The sequence below is a fragment of the Salvia miltiorrhiza genome, chromosome 5 (assembly GCF_028751815.1).
Source record: "Salvia miltiorrhiza cultivar Shanhuang (shh) chromosome 5, IMPLAD_Smil_shh, whole genome shotgun sequence".
In the NCBI taxonomy this organism is placed as follows: domain Eukaryota; kingdom Viridiplantae; phylum Streptophyta; class Magnoliopsida; order Lamiales; family Lamiaceae; genus Salvia; species Salvia miltiorrhiza.
In genome coordinates, this window is record NC_080391.1 from 4,266,606 (window position 1) to 4,284,610 (window position 18,005).

Consider the following 18,005-nt stretch of genomic DNA (forward strand, 5'->3'; position numbering starts at 1 on the left):
ATTATTGGGAATGATCTATTGATAGAGCTATTATTTTTGTTAGAAATATACTTAAGTTTGGACCGCAACATTAATATTATCCTAAACATCACAATGCAAAAGAACACTTCCTTGCTTTCATTGGGCTTGGGAAGAAAACTGAAACTCGTTTCCTTTCTGGTTTGTGGATTGCTGTTGTTTGGAGCATTTGGAAAGTGAGAAATTACTGTATCTTTGAGCAAGGTGTGTGGAACAAAGACAAATTGGTTTTGGATATCAAGATGAAGCTTTGGAGTTGGAAAATGATCTTTAAGCTGGAGACGCCTATCCTGGATCTTCAATCTTGGCTTTCGATTGAAGGGATTTTGAGTTGATGGTTCGTGTTGTGGTTGTGACGCCTGCCTTTGTGTTTTTCTGGAAGTTTGGTCTTTTTTCTATGTTTGGTTTCTTTTTGTATTGAACTCTTGGTACTTCTTGTACCTTCCAGTTATTTAGTTACCTTTTTCTGATAAAAAAAATATATATATCTATTGGGAATGATCTATTGATAGAGCTATTATTTTTGTTATTATAAATATACTTAAGTTTGGACCGCAACATTAATATTGAGTTATGGAGACGAGTGTTAGAAAACTTTAACAATGCACGCCTCTTTCACAATATTCAAATGGGGGTGAAAACTATTTGATAAATGCAAGAGAGCCTAAGCCTTATACTCACTTCGTGCCATTAAAAGTGACTTATATTTCATTTTGAAATGTCTCATTATAAGTGATTTATTCCATAAATATCAAAATTTAACACATAAAAAAATGTAGGTCGTCATACCAATTTTAACTACTTTACATATTCTTCTTTTTGTGACGTGCAATAAAACAAGCCGCCAGTTTTAATGGGACGGGGGAAATATAATTCTGCATTACTCATATTTGAGAACCCATATTATTTCCTTTCATTTTATATTTTCATTAATTGTAGTTCTTTTCGAGAACACAAATTCTTAGGTACACCTGAGTGTATTGTACAATCGGATTGACTTGTATTCAAAATAATGTTATTTATATGGTTTGGATCAAAATATGAGTTTAAATTAGGGTACGGATTAAAATCTAAGTAAATGTGCAACTTAATTGTACGATACACCCGAGTGTACCAAATACTACCTCTTTGGAGAATTGTTTGCAATTTCTTTTAAGATGTAAACGCACCTTGAAATTGTATATTACGAACTTACGTTAGTCACTAAAAAAAGGTGAAGTAAACAGTGAGAAATTATGTTGACTTATTATAATTTGTTTATTTTAGGGTTAATTGCCTCTAAATACACCACATTTCCTTGAATTCTACAATTGCACATCACCTTTAAATCCACCTCAAAATACGTCACCTTTATATTTTTTCTATTTTTGCACATGACTAAAAAATCCTCAAAAAATAAATTAAAGTGTTAATATACAAATTTAAATAGATATATTTCCGCTGCTAAAAAGATATTTAAATTTATATTTAACACTTTAATTAGATTAGGGTGTTACCACTTTAAATGATGTGGCTTTCAGATTGGCAAAAACTGTGTCGTTTTGAATGTTATGATCGTATGGATTACCATTTTATTAACGTGGACAATAATTGCATGTTCCCACACTAAGTATACTATATATGCTTATCCCATATTTAATATTTCAGGTAAATGACATTGGAGGCGCGTGGAGAGTCGAATGAGCGCGTCAAACCTCTTTAAAAAAAATAAAAAACATGTTTCTTTCAAACTCATTATACTTATTCATGTGGTACTTTTGATTATGAGTGAATTTTTAAAATGGCCACTTTCATATTGTAAAGATAAAAAATGTCCACTAAAATAAAAAACATAAAAAATGTCCACTGTTACCAAAATACCCTTCACATTAAAAATTAAAAAAATGTCCACTTTACATCACCCCTTTAAAAAATCCCGCAATTCACAACCAGTGTGAATTCACAACCAAAATTTTTTGGTTGTGAATTCACACTGGTTGTGAATTGAGAATTCACAACCAGTCGAATTCACAACCAGAATTTTTTATTTGTGAATTCACAACTAGTTGAATTCACAGCCAAAATTTAATTCACAACCAGTGGAATTCACAACCAAAATTTAATTCACAACTAGAAGTTTTTGGTTGTGAATTCACAACCAAACGAATTCACAACCAAAATTTAATTCACAACCAGATTTATGTTTGTTGTGAATTTACAATCAGTCGAATTCACAACCTGAATTTAATTCACAACTATAATTTATTTTGGTTGTGAATTCAAGTAGTTGTGAATTTGAGTTTTTAAAGTTTGAATTTACAACTAAAATTAGAATTTATTTTGGTTGTGAATTCGAGTTTTAGTTGTAAATTCATAGATTTGGTTGTGAATTTAAGAATATTAAGTTGTGAATTCATAGATGTGATCGTGAATTCAAAAACATTCAATTGTGAATTCAAGAAATATTAAGTTGTGAATTCACAGATCTGATCGTGAATTCAAGAACATATTAAGTTGTGAATTCATAAATCTGATCGTGAATTCAAGATCATTAACCAAAATATTCCAATTAATTAATTATTTATGTTTCCTCTTTTGAAACGAAAATAAAACATAATTCCAAGTCTCCAAGTCTCTTTTTTTTGAAACAGCAAGTCTCCAAGTCTCAAACGCATATGTTTCTAAGCATGCCAACAAATAAAAAATAGATTCCAAGTCTCCAAGTCTTCAAGTTAAAGAAAAACTAAAAAGAACACACAATCTAAGATCACATAAAATCGAGGTCGACTTATCTCTCAAAGACCAAATCAATTACTATTTCAACTAGAGCCATCGTCGACTATACAAAACTAGAGCCAATAATTTCAAGTGGAATCAAAGATTACATGATTGAAAATTAAATAATCGGATTAAATCGCTACACGATTTACGATAAAATTGAATCAATTAACCTCGTTGGAAACCCTCATAAATGTCACTATGGTGCTTCTTAAACTTCGTGACATGCTTCTTCACAACCTTCTTGTCCAGCAAAGAAACATCCATGGCTTCTTGTTGCTATGCAGCGGCATAGGCCTCTCCTACTACTTGTGTCCCAAGTTCTACAAGAATATATGAAATCACATAGGAATGATAACATTTGCTTGCAACTTAACAGAATCAAACTGCTTAAATCTAGCAAGATATGGCAACAAAAGCATAGTAAGTCATTTCTTTATTAGATCAAGGTTTGTCCCAATTAAATAGTTGGAGAATACAAACACTTGAATAAATGAGTTTAAACAATAGCAAAGACAGACTAAATACACATCACATAATTAGTAGCATTAGTCCATAAAAATAACCTCGCAACTATTAAGGTCAGCCATGTAGTTCTCACAATGCTATTGCCTAATGCTGGCAATATTTTGAAGCATAAACGAGGCAAAATCACACTAATAACAAGGCAGCCCAAGTATAGAATTCAATCAATACATATTCTGAATTCTGAAGCTACAACAGATGAACACAACACCCAACCCGGTTATCCCCTTCCATATTTCAACAAAAATAGTACTAATATAATTCAAACGTTGATTCAGCCCATTTGCTCAAACCATCAGAAAATTAATGAAATTTCAGAAAACAAATAGAAAATCCAGACAAAAAAAGAAGAATTTTGAAAAGAATATTTAAGATTTAAGACACAAGCAAAACCCTAGATTAATCCCCCAATCGATGAAGTAAGCAGATACCTTGAGCTGAAGCTTTTGGCCTAGAAATTGAAGAGAGCAGAGCAGAGCACCTTCATAGAAGCGTTCAATGGGCAGCTCTATTGCCCGCGCCAGATCTGCCGTTCAATGGGCAGCTCACGGCCGCACCAGATCTGCCCAGCCGCTGCAACGACTCCGTCGAGGCGAATTGGCGGAGCAACGCTGCCGCGTGCGCGGCCCCCTCCGTCTCATAACTGCAGTGTAGCGGTGGTGGTGGGCGGCAACTGTGGAGCGGCGGCGAGGAAGAGAAGGAGAGGGAGAGAGAGAGAAAGAGTGACGTGAAGGTGAAGAGAGAGAGGAGAGAAAGAGAGAAATGAGTGGCTATTTTTTTTAATTTTAAAGTAAGGGGCATTTCTGTCTTTTCAATCAAAAAGTGGACAGTTTTTATTATTTTTATCTTAGTGGACAAATTTTATCTTTACTATATGAAAGTGGATAGTTTTATATATTAACTCTTTGATTATTGTAACTCTAAATTCCAAATTATATCGAATTCGTGTGAAATTTATTAAAATAAAAGCTTCATTTTATTTTCTTAATGTCATGACTTGTTTATTTTTTTAATTCAAGTTCTTTCTAAAAATTTATTAGAGAATTTATTTCTTTACGAAAATACTTATATATATATATGATTTTAAACTTTATAAAGAATTTTATTTTATTATATTTTCGCTGCTAAAAATATATTTAAATTTATAAATTAACACTTTAATTTATTTTTTGAGGATTTTTTAGTCATGTGCAAAAACAGAAAAAAATATATAGGTGATGTATTTTGGGGCGGATTTAAAGGTGATGTGCAATTGTAGAATTCAATGAAAGGTGGTGTATTTAGAAACGAATTTTAAAGGTGATGTGCAATTGTAGAATTCAAGAAAAAATGGTGTATTTAGGGGCAATTAACCATTTATTTTATTGGCGCCAGCTAGATATACAAAGAAATCGTTTAGAATACAGCAAAGCGACACGCTGGCTGAACTGGTGGGGCCCGCCTCTTTGAAAAAGTATTCTATGCTGCTGGTTCAGTCAAGCAGAAGCAGGCAAACAGGATTTTTTTTTTGAGATTCCCCGCGATATGCGAATCTATTATCTGCTCACAATGAATTAATTTAGGGAAAGTGATATTAAATCAAAATTTCATAATATTTGTTTTTGTTTTCAATTAGTATATCACATTTGTGTAATTTTTGGCAATTTTTTTATTTTTGAACCCTATTTTTGGCAAATTGAAATACAACATTTTAATATTTTTACAGTAATATCACAAGACCAAAAATTTGGTGTTGGATTGTCCAAGTTGCTCGTGGGCCATGTCATGAAAATACGTAAAAAATTGTATGATTTTTTTGTACCATGTGATATATATCAAACTCATGAAAAAGATAAACATAAGCTATAAATTCAATTAAAGGGCAAATGTGCAGATTGCCCCCTGAACTACACCCCCTAGAGCTTTTAGTCCCCATACTCGGTCAAAGCGTGTTGACCTCCCTGAAGTCCCGGAATAAGGGTGCAATTAAGTCCACGCCTTAAACGGCTGTTTAACGCCGTTTCACTTTAATTTTTTTCTTTTTTTAATTTGCAGTGGGCCCCACTCCTCTCTCTTTCTCTCAAATGGATTCCCTCTTCTCCACCGCCGATAGGGCTGGGAATTCGGTGTTCGGGTAATCGGGTACCCGATACCCGACCCGAAAAAATCGGGTATTCGGGTACCCTATACCCGATTTTTTCGGGATCGGGTACGGGTTCGGGTATTTAGGGGTCTACGGAATCGGGTATCGGGTATACCCGATCGGGTATCGGGTATACCCGAATTACCCGATAATTTTATATAATAAATTATAAATTTTAAACTATTTAATTTAATTAAATTAAATATGAATTATAGTTTGAAATTGAAATTCTCCCAGCCCTAGTCACGAGACTCACTCGGATTCTCCCTCCCAAATTCGTCGTCCCTCCCAAATTCCCAATTCCCAAACGGCGCCAAACTGAACTCCCAGCCCGCCGGCGCCGGCCCTGACCTCTCGGCCGCCCCAGTCGCCGTCTCCAGCCCGGCGTCCGCGCCATCCCAGGCTCCCAGCCCCTCGCCCCTGCAGGCTGCAGCAGCCGTTCCGCCTCCCCAGTCCCCAGTCCGCGACCCTCGCCGCCGCAGCAGCAGCCGTTCGCCGCCGCGACCCTCCGACGACAGCGTTGACAGGTGAGCGTGAGCTTCTTCTTCTTCTTTTTTTGTTTTTTTAATGCATATTTCTAATTTATTTCCAGATTTCTTTGTCATTGATGTTAATCAGTTAATGTGGTTAGAGAGACTTGTTAGTTGTTAGAATTCATTGTCATTTTCAGAGAATGTAGTTGTTAGAATTGTCATTGTCATTTCTTTATCATATATGGCAGTGCATATGTTGTGAATGTAGTTTATATCATATGGCAGTTTATTTTGGTATTTGCAGTGTATACATTTCGAATTTAGTACTTAGGAAACTGATTTGGGCAGTTTATTTTGAATTTGATAGGCAGTTAACAGTTTATAACTTTATATGACAGTTTTAGTTTATTTTGAATTTGATTGGCAGTTAACAATTTGATTGGTAGTTTGCTAAATTCTTATGTTTTATATGGCAGTGCATATGTTGTGAATGTAGTTTATATCATATGTTGTTTTGTTTTGGCACTTGGCAGTTAACAGTTTATATGGCAGTTTATTCAGTTTATAATTTCTTTCTATATGTTTTGTTTTGTAGTTTGCTAATTGCTACATTGTCATGGATTCTTCGCGCAATAGTAATAGAGTTGAGGAAGATGATATTGATATGAATGATGATATGGATGATGATGGCTTAGAGGATATTCCTATTGGCGAAGACGGGGAAGAGACAATACAAACTGGAAAAAGTGGAGCATCAAAGAAAAGGAAAGGAGGAAGTGCACGTTCAGATCATTGGAAAGCATTCACACTTTTATGGGTTGAAGAAGGTGATCCTCCGGAGAAGACGCGAAAGGGGAAGTGCAAGACATGTGGAGCTATAATTAGCGCCGATTCATACCGTAATGGGACGAATGGCCTAAAAAATCACACTATCTCATGCTCTAGAAAGCAAAAAAATGCAACAGATGGTCAATCTCAATCTGTATTGCATTTCACACCTGCCGGCACGGATGGGACGAGCGCGTTGTCAGCTTGGAAATTCGACCAAAAGTTCGTTCGTCTCACTCTGGTTGAGATGATTATCCTTGATGAGCTCCCATTCATACATGTGGAAAAAGAGGGCTTCAAAAAATTCGTTGCTGCTGCTTGCCCAATGTTCCATATTCCATCAAGGCAGACGATTAGAGCTGATTGTGTGAAGCTCTTCTTGGAGCGGAAAGATCGATTGAAGACTTTCTTCACCAAAAAAGGCATGGGTAGGGTCTCATTGACCACAGATAGCTGGACTTCAGTAAACAACACAAATTTTATGTGTGTTACTGCCCACTTCATCAACAAGGATTGGATCTTACATAAGAGAATCATTACCTTTGTCAAGATTGTTAGTCACAAAGGAGTTGATATTGGTGAAGCTATTGTGACGGCAATGAAGGATTGGGGGTTGCAGAGATTGCTTTGTTGCACGTTAGACAATGCAACAGCAAACGATGGGGCAGTGAAACATGTGAAGCATTATCTCGATGGGATACGGTCTACAGTTCTCGATGGAAGTTACCTCCATATGCGTTGTGCAGCCCACATCCTCAATTTGGTGGTGAAGGATGGTTTACTTGAGATTGGTATCTCGGTTCACAGAGTTAGAGAAGCAGTGAAGTGGATCAAGGCCTCCCCAGCAAGAGCTTCAAAGTTTTATGACTATGCAAAGCTAGTCAAGATTGAGTCCAAGAAGCAATTATGTTTGGATGTCCCTACACGGTGGAACTCAACATATCTTATGTTGGAGTCAGCTGAGCCGTATGAGCAGGTATTCGAGGTGTTTGGGGTTTAAAGACTTAAAGTGATATTTGTCCTTTATTGCTGCAATTGATTCATCTGATCATATAACATTATTGCTGGAATTGTTGAGTTTTGGTGTTTTATTGTATTTACTAGTTTAGTTTAGTTTAGTATTCTGTTGGTGCATCAATGGCATTTAGTTTATATTGACTTGGACAGTTGGACCTAAATATGTGCAGGTGTTTTGTTCTATAGAATCTATGCATGTGTTTTGTTATCTAAATATCAAATGCATCTAGCTATGTGCTAATGTAATTAAGTCCTTTTTTGAGTTTGATTTGCAAGTAATTAGTGCAAGTTTCTAGTTTCCTCTATTATGATATTTGAAGTTATTCCATAATATAACTGCTTCTACTTGTGATTTGTATTATTATTATATGAGCAGGTATTCGAGGTGTGTGGGAGTATGTTTTCATCATATACAGAGGACTTGAGGAACAAGAAATATGATAATGGGCAGCATATTGGAGCACCTGAAGCGGTGGATTGGGTGAACATCAGGAAGATCATAGAATACCTCAAGAAATTCTATGACCTCACTCTTCTTGCATCTGGTACTGCATATGCCACTTCACACCTCTTCTTTGTTGAGATGTGTGATATATTTGATCTTATTGCTGAGTTGGAGCTGAATGAGGATGTGGAGGTGTGTTTGATGGCTACAAACATGAGGAAGAAGATTGGAAAATATTGGTTGGAAGGAGTTGAATCAAATCCAAACATGAATCGACTTCTTTATATTGCTGCTGTGTTAGACCCTAGGCAAAAGTTGAAGCTTGTGGAGAAATGCTTCAAATCAGTGTATGGTTTGGAACGTGCAGCTGTTTTGGTGAGTGAGGTGACGAGCGCATTGAAGGAGTTATTTGAGTTTTATAAGGTATCTCATCATGTGGCGCCCACATCTCGACCACGAGTTAGTGCTTCTACATCGACATCAATAAGAGAAAGGAGATCAGAGCGTCGTAGTGCAATGAGCCTTGAGGCTTTGCAAGAGAGTGATCAAGATTGTGATGATCTTGATACAAACGAGCTCACTATCTACCTCACTGAGAAGCAATACAAAGTGGGTAAGAATGATGTCGACCAGTTTGATATTTTGATGTGGTGGTCGAGCAATACTGCACGTTATCCTATACTTGCTGAGATGGCCAGAGATATCTTAGCCGTCCCCATATCTAGTGTTGCTTCGGAGTGTGCATTTAGTATGGGAGGACGTGTTCTATCACCGTATAGAAGCTCTTTGGCGCCGGAAATGGTTGAGGCCTTGATTTGTGCTGAGGATTGGTTAAGATCTACCAATATTGATAAAAAAGATGAAGAAGGCGTTCCAGAAGAAGAGCAACAGAAGGAGTTTGAAATGGGTAATTATATTTTATTCAAGTCTATTTGACATAAACATATTATTACGTTACATTGTTTGATTTTGTTTATCTTAATTTCAATTTCTTACAGTGCTCCATAGCTATACTCATGGTGATCTGAGGACGGCACAGAGTCAGACGGATCAAAGTGGAAGTCGTGCAACGGAGACGGATTAGTAGTTATGGCCCATGAACATCATTTTGTGATTGTGATGTATTTGACTTGACATTTGTTTATGTTAACATTTAACAACGTACTTGGGTACTTTAGAAGTTCGTTTAATTTTAAATTTTAGACTTGGGAGCTGAGATTTGTGCTTGTTGATTTTTTATTTGTTGTTATATATTATTTGTTAACTACAGGGAATTAAAAACGCAAGAAATTGTATAGGGCAAAGGCTGAAAAATAGGGGTTACATTTTCAAAAATTTTTTTAAAAAAATAGGGTATTTTCGGGTATTTCGGGTAATTCGGGTACCCTATTACCCGAATCGGGTAATTCGGGTACCCGATTACCCGAAATACCCGATTTACACGATTGACTTGAAAGAGGATGTTTTGACCGGGTAATTTCGGGTACCCGATTACCCGACTCGGGTACCCGAGTCGGGTATTCGGGTACCCGATTTCAAAATCGGGGTCGGGTTCGGGTAGTGATTTTAGGGTATTTTCGGGTTCGGGTACCCGATTTTTTCGGGTAGGGTACCCGAACCCGACCCGATTCCCAGCCCTAACCGCCGACATCTTCCTCGCCGGTGGCCATCTTCATCATCTACAATATCAAACACATAGGCACACACAAAATCATCACAAAAATTACACACATGAACAAACAATTATCATCAATTTGAGTAAAATGATCTCCAAAATCGCATCATCAAAACCAGTAAATGCATATAAAAAGAAGCGCAGTAATAGGCGGCGAATGGATTTACACAACAAATGAGGTGATCCACAGCACATCACACCGTGGAGGCGAGTAAATACAGATATGGCAGAAGAAAAACAAAAATAAAACAGATGCACTTACATGAGAGAGAAGCCGTGAGAGCGAGGAGAAGCCGAAGCGCATAGAAAAACACCATGGTCCAGTATTTGCTCTGCTAATCTCAGCAGAGAATTTGGAGATGAAGCAGCGAATGACGCTTCTATTAATAGTGTATTGAATTTAAGTGCAAACTAATGAACATAGATTTTTCTTAATTGCGGGGGAGAGAGAGAGAGAGAGATTATCTTATCTGCACGATCACTGTGACCCGAAGATCATTCACCGTGATGTGAAAGCCGCAAATATACTATTGGACGAAGAGTTTGAGGCGGTCGTTGGAGATTTTGATTTGGCGAAGCTCATGGATTACAAGGATACACACGTGACCACCGCTGTTCGTGGAACTATAGGACACATAGCTCCCGAGTACCTGTCCACCGGAAAATCTTCAGAGAAAACCGATGTTTTTGGATACGCCATCATGCTTCTCGAGCTGATAACGGGGCAGAGGGCATTCGATCTTGCTCGCCTTGCAAATGACGATGATGTCATGTTGCTCGATTGGGTGTGTATATATATATATATATATATATATATCATCCCCTCTCTCTCTCTAAATGTGATGGTGATTGGCAGGTGAAAGGGCTTCTAAAAGAGAAGAAAGTGGAAATGCTGGTTGATCCTGATTTGCAGAAGAACTATGTGGAAGCGGAGGTGGAGCAACTAATACAGGTGGTGCTGCTGTGCACACAGAGTTCTCCGATGGAGCGGCCCAAGATGTCGGAGGTGGTGAGGAAGAACACCTGCAGCCAACACATACACACACAGCCCAATAGAGGCCACCGGCGAGGAAGATGTCGGCGGTGGAAAAGAGAGTGAGGGAATCCATTTGAGAGAAAGAGAGAGGAGTGGGGCCCACCGCAAATTAAAAAAAGAAAAAAATTGAAGTGAAACGGCGTTAAACAGCCGTTTAAGGCGTGAACTTAATTGCACCCTTATTCCGGAACTTCAGGAGGTCAACGCGCTTTGACCGAGTATGGGGGGCTAAAAGCTCTAGGGGGGTGTAGTTCAGGGGGTAATCTGCACCTTTGCCCTTAATTAAAATAGAAGGGCAAACAATTTAGAGATCAATTTATTAATATATATATATATATATATATATGGTAGGGTTAATATAAAAACCCCTCTTAAGATGAAAACTAGGAACCAATTTAAAGTCATTGATTTAAATAAAATAGAGGGCTGAGATTAAACTACAGATGCACAATTTCGATTGCATAGATGCACAGTTTCAATTGCATAGATGCACAATTTCGATTTGCTTGAGTATTTTGTATTGTTGGTTTCAATTGCATAAATTGCATATTTTTTAAGTGCAGAGTAAAATATAATAGATGCACAGTTTCTTTTGTTGACTAAATCCTAACCATTAGATCTAATATTTAAAAGGTCAAGATTAGGTTCCTAGTTCTCATTTTAACGGAGGTTTTTATTAGAACCTCTTCCTATATATATATATATATATATATATATATATATATAGGGAGAGGTTCAAGAAAGAACCATAAATAAAAGAAGACCGGAGAACCATTTTCAGCCATTCGATCATCAAGATCTACGGTGGATGCATCATCTTGTTGGATGAATGCAGATCCTGGGTTCGAATCCTGAAGGGAGCATTTTTTTTTTATTTTTTTAGTGCATTAATTTTAACAGCGAATGCATTAGTTTTTACAGTGGATGCATTAGATTTGATGGTTCTCCCGTTCTCACAAATAATGTAGTTCTCTCTAGAACCACACCCTATATATATATATATATATATATATATATATATATAATCATATTACACAATTCACATCGACGCCTTAAATTGATCTTATGAATATAATTGAAAAAAATTGTACATTTTTCACAATAAGATTAAGTGAATATTTTGCCCTAATTTTACAAAAATTTAAAATATGTGATATCTATAATCTATTATGTTTTCTTTTTGGGCTGGACTAACCTATACATTTATTTGTTACCGGGCCGAATGTAGCAGGCCCACTGGGAAGTAGGGTTTTTTCCGTTTCAAGGAAAAAAAACCATTAGTAATAGTAATATTGCAATAAAAAAAGGGAAAAACTATAGTAATATAATTCCCGAATTGCCCTCCAAAAATATGTGAATTTCCATCTGGCGTCCCTCCCTGTGTTATTCAATTTCCCGCCTATTCCGAGTTCCCTTCCCTCCCTTTATAGCGGGGTTACCAAAATCCCCAACAATTTCAAGTTTGGGGCCCTAATTTCGAAGACTAAGGTTTCTGTTTAGCGCAAGAAGCTCAATAAGATTTCGCACCGGTCTGCAATTGTCAAGAAAGCATTTTGTTGGCCTTTCTTGAGTTCTCGATCAAGTTTGGCGATGGGTATCCAAGGGTTGCTGCCGCTTTTGAAATCAATCATGAATCCGATTCACATTAAGGAGCTGGAGGGGTGTTTTGTTGCTATCGATACGTATTCTTGGCTGCACAAAGGCGCTCTTTCTTGCAGCACCGATCTCTGCAAAGGCCAACCCACATCCAAGTACTTCCACATTGTTGTCTCTCGACTGTTATAGACGCTTAATCTTTTGTTTTCGTCAATGCGCGTATTCGTGTCTGCTTCTCGAATCCGATAGCCGGGTTTCTGTGTTTCTGGAGGGTAGAAAATGGGTTTCAGTATTTCCGATCTTTATCTCTTGGGTTCCTTTGTTTTTTGAGTAAGAAATATTGGGTTTTTTTGAGTAAAAAAGTCAGTTGCTTTTAGAGATGTTAAGAACTCTTGTTTTGCATATCTGCTAAACCGCCATTGAATGTTTTTCCTATAGTTAGTCTGTTAAATATGAGTTTTTGATTTTCACATCGTGGATATTTGTGCGTGTTTCTAATTTCGTGGGCACAAATAATGGTTAAGTTCCTTTATTATTTTAGGGATTGGGATATATGGTATTTATTTGTCTATTGAAGGTTTTTACTAGACTGAGGTTGAGATCACTTATTTCCGTATCCACTCGAGACATTGATCTTTCCTACCCATTTATAGATAGAGTATTTTCAAAATATTCTGGTTGTTTGATCACTTAAATAAAATCTGTTAATGTTACTGCAAAGTTGAAATCTGTTAATGTTACTGCAAAGTTGAAATCTGTTAATGTTACTATCTTGGTTTTCAGGCACATTAACTACTGCATGCACAGAGTGAATATGCTCCGTCATTATGGTGTCAAACCCATTCTTGTATTTGATGGGGGTCCTCTACCAATGAAGAGTGAGCAAGAGGTCAAGCGAGCAAGGTATTAGAATTTTGTTCATCAATTTTCTCCATTCGATTGGTATAATCTGTTCGGCTGCTGACAAGCAATAAAGTTTCTGAAGTTCCAGTTTCCTATCATATGGTCCTTGCAGTCATCAGTATCCAGCACCTAAATTTGCAGCCGATGTCCTTTTAGCTTCCGTACTCCCTAATCTCTTCACCTTGTACCCTTGGGGGTGTTTACTTTTGAAGATTAGCCTAGATAGGTAAAAATAGTAAGGGCTATCCCTTGTTTACTAAGATGGATTGGAACTTTGGGATATTCCAAGGCCGTTGATAATTTCTATCATTTGAGCTAGTTTTACTTGATTCATATTCAATTGGTAGGGTGGGATTGGAGAAATCCTAGTCTTTAGGATAAAAATATTCAATCATGTATTTTATCAGTCATGTAAAGTAAACTCCCCCTTGGTGGTTAATATTAATCCCGATGGAACACAAGCTCCATATTTCAATTGACCTTTACTTGATAATTTTCTTGGTTAAGAGTGCTTGCTCAGTTACATTCACACGCTACTTGAGTAATTTCTATCTTTCTCACAGTTGTTATTTGCAGGTCTAGAAGGGAAAACCTTTCCCGTGCTATGGAACATGAGTCAAATGGAAATCTAACTGCTGCATATGACTGCTACCAGAAGGCTGTTGATATATCACCTTCGATTGCTTATGACCTTATTCAGGTGAATAGCTTTATCTTAATATTCTGAATTGCCAAGCATTTGAGTATGTTTTGGGATCATTTTTAATACTTTATGGAGCATTGGAGCTAGAACTTCACACCTTTTTTCATTCCATCCCCGTGACAGTCAACTATCTGGTTGTGCTTATTGTTACAGGTCTTAAAGCATGAAAATGTCTCTTATATTGTTGCACCTTATGAGGCAGATGCACAAATGACGTTTTTGGCTGTCAGCAAACATGTTGAAGCTGTTATAACGGAGGATTCAGATTTAATTGCATTTGGTTGCCCAAGAGTGAGCCTTGCTCTTGCTATTGTTCTCATTATCCCAAAGACACATGTAGTTATATTTTTGTGTATCTACTCTTTTTATATCCTCATGAACCTCTCTATCACACAGATCATTTACAAAATGGATAAATTTGGGCAAGGTGTTGAGTTTAAGAATGCCAAGCTACAACACAACAAAGAACTAAATTTAGAGGGATTCACCCAAATGATGTTGTTGGAGATGTGCATTTTAAGTGGGTGCGACTATTTGCCGTCCCTGCCTGGAATGGGCCTGAAAAAAGCTCACGCTCTGATGAAGAAGTTCAAAAATCATGAGAATGTAATCATTCCCTTCTTTGACACATTTTGATGATTTGTACCAGTTGATTGTCATTCGAGTTTGGTTACTAAATCTTATACCATGATGCAGGTCATCAAACACTTAAAATACAGCAGTGTCGATGTAACTCCTCTCTATGAAGAATCATTCAAGAAAGCAATTTTGACTTTCAAGCATCAGCGCGTTTATGATCCTGTTAGTGAGGATATTGTACATCTATCTAAGCCAATTGGTATTGCTGATGAAGATTTAGACTTCTTAGGTCCATATCCTTTTGCTATAGATTGCATAGTTAGTAAATTGATCTCCACAAGCACATGTTTCTCCATGGTTTATTAGAAGGATACCTTAACTAGAATCACATCGTTGCCCCAGCATGTGGCTAAAGGCATTGCTGAAGGAGACATAGATCCTTTTACTAAAGAGCCCATCCAGGTACATCTTATATTTTCATTGATATAGAAATATTATGCATATCATGAGCTTCTCCATAATTATCTTCTTTGGATAAGTAGATAGAATCTGGTGCTGCTGAGAAGACACTTCATGGAACTTACCAGCTCAAGTTTTTCAAGCCTGATTGTGAACGGAAGAAAATCGATTTGCCAGTGCAGAAAAATATTCTCACCAACTACTTCTGTATCCAATTAAGTCAGATTTTGGTTTTAGTTTCTTCATTCTCTCATGTTCATGCAGCTGGTTACTTTTGTTACATGCACCCTTATGGTAAAGCCTTGAAGCCTAGGTTGAGCTCTTAGAAGATCCAAGTTCCTTCCTTTTATGTGCAGGTTCATCTTAGAGAAGGTCCAACTTTTGCATATATACTGTTCCTGACCCTTGTCATGTTAATATAATAGGATTAACATGTTTCTTCTGCTTAAATCTCAATGAAAATTCCATGGTCTAAGTTAGCTTGAACCTTCACCATATTTTGTAGTATTTATTTAATGTTCTCACTTCTCATAACAAGTATAACATCATGCTAGGAAAAAGATTTATTTCTTGACCATTTATCTCATGCCATTTTAGAGGATAAGTAAAGTTTGGCTCTTCCTTGACATTATAAAAGGTTTTGCCTCTCTTGAGGCAAAGAGGGAATTCAGAGCCCCTCGGAGTGTTCCCAATGAAAACAATTCCAGTCCCCACCTAGGTTTACACGAGGTCAGTTTTTGGTTGAAAGAGCCAGCAATTGGTTGAAAGAGCAGTCATTTCATTTGCTGTGTCTTTTTGGTGTTTTCTTCTGTTTTAGGAAAAGCATGGCTCTGAAACTGATAATTTGAAGGTTTTTGGGGGACATAATCATGGTAAGAATGAAGTTTCTACAGATCATGAGAAGCTATTTTCGCAACTCAGTGCCTACTAATTTGTTTATACGTATATAGGGCCGCCATCTAGCAAGAGAGAAGTCACAAGAGACAAAGAAATGCAACCACTTACATCACTGCAAAATTCAGTGTGTAAGCCTTGTATCTCCTTGCACAAGGATCTTGACTCAACTCGAGAAAATGGAAAGGTGACATCAGGAAATAAAAATGTTATAGTGAGAAGCTCATATTTTCTGAAAAAATCTAGTGAGGAGAAAGGGAAGGAAAATGAGAGTGATGCATACGAGAATGGTGATAACAAATTGGAGACTGTTGCATCTGAGCAAACATGCAAAAAGGAGGAGAAGAGAGTCGCTGCACGCAGACCTTATTTTCGGCAGAGCATCAAGCAAAATGCTAATGTTCAGATCGGCAATGTCTTAGAGAAGTATTCCTTCCAGACCCACAGTTCTGAATTGTCTGATGTAGATGATTGCGAGTCCAAAAAAACAGCCGAGTACCCAACGCACAGAGTTAGGAGTTCTTTCTTCAAAGAAACTTCTGTAAATGAGACTAACCTGTCCAAAGACATGACAATCAGTGGCATCTCTGATGAGTCCCACAATAGCAGTCTTAAGGGGCTGTCAACCAATAATTCATTAGAATGCACAGCGAAGAGAAGAAAATTTTCTCAAACTGAAAGTCCAAGAGTACGCGCTTCTGCTTAATCCTGAATCAGGATTCCTGATCATTATTATTTAATAACTACCTAGCGTCGTATTCTGTATCTTCTTCTAAAGTACCATGACTACATAATTTATTTCCCATTTGATGCAGGATGCAAATGATAACAACTGGAGATCAGGTACATTTCCTGTTAAATATATGTGCCAAGAAAAGGATATTCTTGAATTTTTGTTTCATACATTTCCTAGTTGAGATAGATTATTACATCATGTTACTATTTTGTCAATAAGAAGTTCAACATGAAACTATGCGCTTCATAAAGGATTGAATTGTTGAATTGTACAACGTGCTTCAATTTCTGAGTCATACTTGGCCTCTATTAGTTTCTGATAGTATGCATTTATTTTAAGAATACATCATGTTAACAGCCTAAGTCGAACATAATTCTCTTAAGCTTTAGTGCAACGACATTGTCAGTTGCTGGTCCTACTTTTAAACTCGTTCACCTTCAGAATCTTAAGCTGGCACCTCCTTCTGTGGAATTCATTGTTAAGTCCTTTATAATTCTTTCAGGTTGCAGTTCTGACCTAGAGGAAGAGGAGACAGTTCAAGATGGAAAGTTTGGCTGTGATATTAGTCATTTGGGGCGTTATTCTAATATAGCGGAGAAATCTATGGAAAAGTTTGTGGCGGTGTTATCATCGTATAGATACAACTCATCTGGCTCTCGTGCAAGTGGTCTTCGTGCCCCTCTAAAAGATATAAAGAACAAGTGCATGAAAAGGTAAAAATTATGTCAAGAATGCGCCCCCTTTTGTTACAAAGAGAAAGAGCTGCAACTACGCCTCTTCTTTGAACTCGTATGCCTATATAATGAATCTCAACCTCAACCTCAACCCACCCTTGACATGGATCTGAGGAAACTTGTTTATGCACCCCCAGAAAGCATTCCTCCTCGTCAGCAGTCATGCCATTAAAACATCAACAGAAAAGGTTATTCAGAACTCTAATCTTCCAATGTCTCTCATACATGTCTGTTGTTGAATTTCACTTGACCTTTCTTATCTTTTTCTGTTCTTTCGTTTCAGGCCCCAAACAGTGCTCATTTAGAGATCCGAAAGCATGATCGTTGCTGCTTGCTTCTTGCGGATTCATACAAATGTCAGGAAATCCAGAATTCCATAGATTTTTTGTTCATTAATTATGAAATGGTAACCTCAGTTGTAGCCTCGTGATCATCCAGATATTGTAACTTTATTTTTTTTTCCAGGAAAGAGAAAATTACTTTTTCTTATTCAAATTGAAGATTT

The 18,005-nt window shown here is 37.1% G+C and overlaps 3 protein-coding genes across 4 annotated transcripts in view; all 3 read left to right on the forward strand.

The window, feature by feature from the left end:
- LOC130985259 (uncharacterized) overlaps positions 1–18,005 on the forward strand; it is a 920,555-nt gene that overhangs the window by 366,501 nt on the left and 536,049 nt on the right. The window lies entirely within an intron of this gene.
- On the forward strand, positions 9,949–10,959 carry LOC131024801 (somatic embryogenesis receptor kinase 2-like). The gene is made up of 3 exons (XM_057954337.1): positions 9,949–10,003; positions 10,266–10,645; positions 10,717–10,959. Exons 1-3 carry the CDS (start codon positions 9,949–9,951, stop codon positions 10,957–10,959), a joined length of 678 nt encoding a protein of 225 aa, XP_057810320.1.
- LOC130985241 (exonuclease 1) lies at positions 12,299–17,995 on the forward strand. Its single transcript, XM_057908092.1, has 14 exons — positions 12,299–12,647; positions 13,276–13,395; positions 13,972–14,095; positions 14,252–14,389; positions 14,495–14,704; positions 14,795–14,969; positions 15,066–15,139; positions 15,220–15,343; positions 15,774–15,865; positions 15,954–16,008; positions 16,087–16,718; positions 16,846–16,873; positions 17,269–17,688; positions 17,784–17,995. The coding sequence occupies exons 1-13, from the start codon at positions 12,487–12,489 to the stop codon at positions 17,481–17,483; spliced, it is 2,148 nt and encodes a 715-aa protein (XP_057764075.1). The 5' UTR covers positions 12,299–12,486; the 3' UTR covers positions 17,484–17,688; positions 17,784–17,995.

Excerpts from the sequence above, each read along its gene's own strand:
- LOC131024801 (XM_057954337.1), top strand. The coding sequence starts at position 9,949 with ATGATCTCCAAAATCGCATCATCAAAACCAGTAAATGCATATAAAAAG. Across the intron at positions 10,004-10,265 it reads TGCATATAAAAAGAAGCGCA|TGCAAACTAATGAACATAGA; the intron begins GTAATAGGCGGC and ends ATTGAATTTAAG. Across the intron at positions 10,646-10,716 it reads ATGTCATGTTGCTCGATTGG|GTGAAAGGGCTTCTAAAAGA; the intron begins GTGTGTATATAT and ends GGTGATTGGCAG.
- LOC130985241 (XM_057908092.1), top strand. The coding sequence starts at position 12,487 with ATGGGTATCCAAGGGTTGCTGCCGCTTTTGAAATCAATCATGAATCCG. Across the intron at positions 15,140-15,219 it reads TTACTAAAGAGCCCATCCAG|ATAGAATCTGGTGCTGCTGA; the intron begins GTACATCTTATA and ends TTGGATAAGTAG. Across the intron at positions 16,719-16,845 it reads CTCAAACTGAAAGTCCAAGA|GATGCAAATGATAACAACTG; the intron begins GTACGCGCTTCT and ends CATTTGATGCAG.